This window comes from Tupaia chinensis, unplaced genomic scaffold, assembly GCF_000334495.1.
Source record: "Tupaia chinensis unplaced genomic scaffold, TupChi_1.0 Scaffold000239_1, whole genome shotgun sequence".
In the NCBI taxonomy this organism is placed as follows: Eukaryota; Metazoa; Chordata; class Mammalia; order Scandentia; family Tupaiidae; genus Tupaia; species Tupaia belangeri.
Window position 1 is genome coordinate 193,424 of NW_006159717.1, and position 3,480 is coordinate 196,903.

General features: G+C 59.1%; 1 protein-coding gene across 1 annotated transcript in view; it reads left to right on the plus strand.

Annotated features, from left to right (window-relative positions):
• The window catches only part of COL8A2 (collagen type VIII alpha 2 chain), a 29,073-nt gene extending 26,953 nt beyond the window's left edge, over window positions 1-2,120 (plus strand). The window contains exon 4 of the mRNA XM_014587882.2: window positions 4-2,120. Within this exon, the coding sequence (XP_014443368.1) occupies window positions 4-298 (295 nt within the window). The 3' untranslated portion in view covers window positions 299-2,120. The remainder of the gene's footprint in view (window positions 1-3) is intronic.
• The last annotated feature ends 1,360 nt before the right edge of the window (window positions 2,121-3,480 follow it).

Here is a 3,480-nt window from a genome sequence, read left to right on the forward strand (position 1 = left end):
CCCCCCCGCCACCGGCATCTTCACCTGCCCCGTGGGCGGCGTCTACTACTTTGCGTACCACGTGCACGTGAAGGGCACCAGCGTGTGGGTGGCCCTGTACAAGAACAACGTGCCTGCCACCTACACCTACGATGAGCACAAGAAAGGCTACCTGGACCAGGCGTCCGGCGGGGCCGTGCTCCAGCTGCGGCCCAACGACCAGGTCTGGGTGCAGATGCCCTCGGACCAGGCCAACGGCCTCTACTCCACCGAGTACATCCACTCCTCCTTCTCCGGATTCTTGCTCTGCCCCACATAGCCCGCGGGCCTGTCACCCTGTGTCACCCTGGCCTCCTCCCTTAGTGGTAGAGTGACCTTTTCAGTTACAGAGAACCTCCATTTAAAGAAAAAACACCCCAAAGGCTGAGCAGAGGTGGCCATGGCCTTGGCCCGAGGAGACCGGCTGGCTCTCTCCCTCCGTGCACCCCAGGTGGCTTCTGGAAGGGGCGGCCTCTGTCCCTCTCCCCTAAGTTTCTGCAGTGTCCGACCCTGGTCAGTCTTCAGGCAGGGCCCCAGAACCTAGCCCAGCCCCGAGTCCCGGACTCTGCTGGGCCCTGAAGGAGCAGAGGGGGCTGCGCTCCCCCATCCACCCACATGGGGACCTACTGTGGCAGCTGCTCAAGGACTGGGGCGCGGCCTCCCTCCCAGTCCTGGCCCAGCTCTTCCAGCTCCTCCGGGGGCCTCTGCAATGTGACAGTGGGTTCCCTCAAGTTTTGCTTCCCTCCAGGAGAGGGGGAAAGGACCATTGAGGTGGCCATTGTGGACGCCCTGCCAGGACTGTGACACCGGGACGGCGAAGTGGCATGGGCCTGCCCACAGCAGGAAGTCGGTCCTCTCTGCAGGCCTCCTAGGAGGGCTGCCCCTCCTGCTGCTCCAGCCGTGGGGACAGGTGGCTGTGGGACAGGGCCGTGGACCTGAGGCAGGACGGCAGCTCTGGTTGTTTGGCAGGAGGGCGGCTGCACAGGCCCCCGGGGGCTGCCGCAGGCGAGGAAGGCCAGGCCCCGTGAGGTGTCTAGAAGCAGTAGCCGATCACCGACCCGAGCGCCCCCTCACAGAGGGGGGCTGCTCTTCTCACACCAGGTGAGGGACCCTGGCTGAAGTACCTCCACGGCAGAGCACCCCCTTGTCTTCTGCACAAGGTGCCGCTCTCGGGCGGAGGGGAACATGGAACGAGGGGCTCACCTGTGGGGTGTCATCTCCTTCCACTCAGGGCTCCCATTTCCTGTCCTAAGGGGGGTCGGGGCCGACAGGCCAAGGCTCTGAGGGAAGGAGTGACGAAGGTAGGTCTGGACCAGCTCCAGTTGTTCCTGCCACCACCCCCACCCCTCTGTACAAGTGAGAAGCGGGGCCAAGAACAGGGCCCGGCAGGGCGACTGCCGGCCCTCCCCCGTGCGTTTCCCAAGTGGCTGCTCTGTTCACTTTCAGGAAGACGAAAACCCCACCTGCCCATGTGACACTAATTGAAGAAAAGGTTTTGGCTGGAGTTCAGGTCAATTTTTTATCCCGACACACAGGAAAAACAACTAATCTCAAATCGTATCTGGGTGGTGGGGGAGCCCATCCCACCTCCCTCCCTGGGGCAAAGCCACTGTACTCTGATGTGTTAGGGCCGGTCCTGCCTGGTCAGGGGAAGCCCAGGGATGCCCAGGGCTCTAAGTCGGGACCAGGGAACCCAGAAGGAGCGAGGCTTCTGCCAGGTGTCACTCCTGGAGCCTTGAGGGTGGGCTGGCTGCCGTTTCTGAGATGTTTATGGGACTTGGGCTGTAGGTGTCCACTGACTGACTAGCTTTGATAAACGATGTCAGGTCCTAACTAGGAAAACTACATTACCTTGTACATTTTTATATTGATTCCTAATTTTTTTTTTAAAGATTAAGGTTTAAATGTTTTCCGTTAGTAATTTCATTCCTAACCTGGTACAGAAAACTTAGTTCTCTACCTACTCGTCACGTGCTGTGTCAGATCTGGGAAACATGCACTCGGCAGTCACAGAACACGGGCCTTCTTCCTGAAAAGCAAGCACAGTATTGACTGTACTCACACCGCCTCAATAAAACCTGTTGTGTAAAACAGCCCTGTGCTGAGCCAGCGCGAGGCAGAGGGACCTTATTTTAATCTGCTAGAACACATGCATTCATCCAAGAGGCAGGAAAGTGAGAAGGTACCCCCTGGGGGGATGGCCGAACGCAATCTCTCTCTCAGGACTTGGGGCATGCGAGGCGCACCTGGTGTTTTCCAAGCCTCTAGGTCTGACTCTTGAACTGTGCCGTTGGCAAAATGAAATCTAGCCACCTTAACCATCAGGCCACCAGGGGGCCAGATGCAGAAGTATCTAAGTCCCTCGCTTCCTGAAGCTCAGACATGAAAGGAGGCAGGCCTCTCGGCTCGCATGTGCCCTCGGGGGTGTGCATTCCTCATCGGCTCTGCACCTGGGCTGTCACCGCCACATGAGAACCGTGCCACACTCCTAGGCTGCTGAGTCTGCACCAAGGAAATGCCAAGGGTGTTGTGAGAGACCAGAGGGCCGCGGCTGGAGCCGGGGATGGATCAAGTGTCCCTGGAACATTCCTGCACGCTCTCAGAGACAGTGAGCATGACAGCTGGCTCAGGATCCCAAGGGCCGAGTTTCAACATCTGATACAAATTGTGAATGAATGAAATGAACCTTTGCTTCTGAAGCAGGGCTGGGAGCTGTCCTGGCAGCAGCTCTGATCACAGCCCAGGGGCTCAGCGGTGAGGGACCTGTCCCTCTGGGGATCTGGGACAGTAGCCCTGAAACAACCCATGCCTTGGAAAGTCCTGTGGTCCTGCCCAGCCTGGCACAACCCCCTCTGGCTGAAGGACTGCCCAGCTGCCCTGACCCAGGCCAGCTGGTGAGCTGTGCACGTGTGCTCGCCACTGAGGCGAGGGGTGGCAGCATGTCCTGCAGTGCGAGGGGGCATCGCCTTCCCTCCAACTGTCCTCCAGAATGGTGTGCAGCTTTGTGGGGCAAGGCTCTGGGGCCCAAGTTATAAAGAGACGGTCTGAAGAGAATTCAGCCCGCCTGGGCACCTGCATGGGAGCACTCCCCTCCTGTACTGCATTTGGCAGGCTGGTGACAAAGGTGTCCTTTGCATGCCATGTTACCATCCTGCCTCAGCCCGGCCTGGGTCCTTTTTGGAGGAAGTCAGGCTCTGAGGGGGGAAGATCTGCCTGTGCCACTCAGCGATGTGCAGCGGGAAGACACCGAACTGTCTGCTCTGCCCTCCTGGCTAAAGGACGGAGCTGGCTGCAAGAACCAGAGGGTGTGCCCAGCTGCACAGCAGCCCGGGCCTTGGACAGGCAGCTCCCAACAGCACAGCCAGACAGGTACTAGGCCTGAGGGGCAAGCTGCTGGGAGAAGGTACTCAGGGCAGAAGAGAAACTTAGGAAACCATGGTGGGATTTACCAAACCAGTTTAT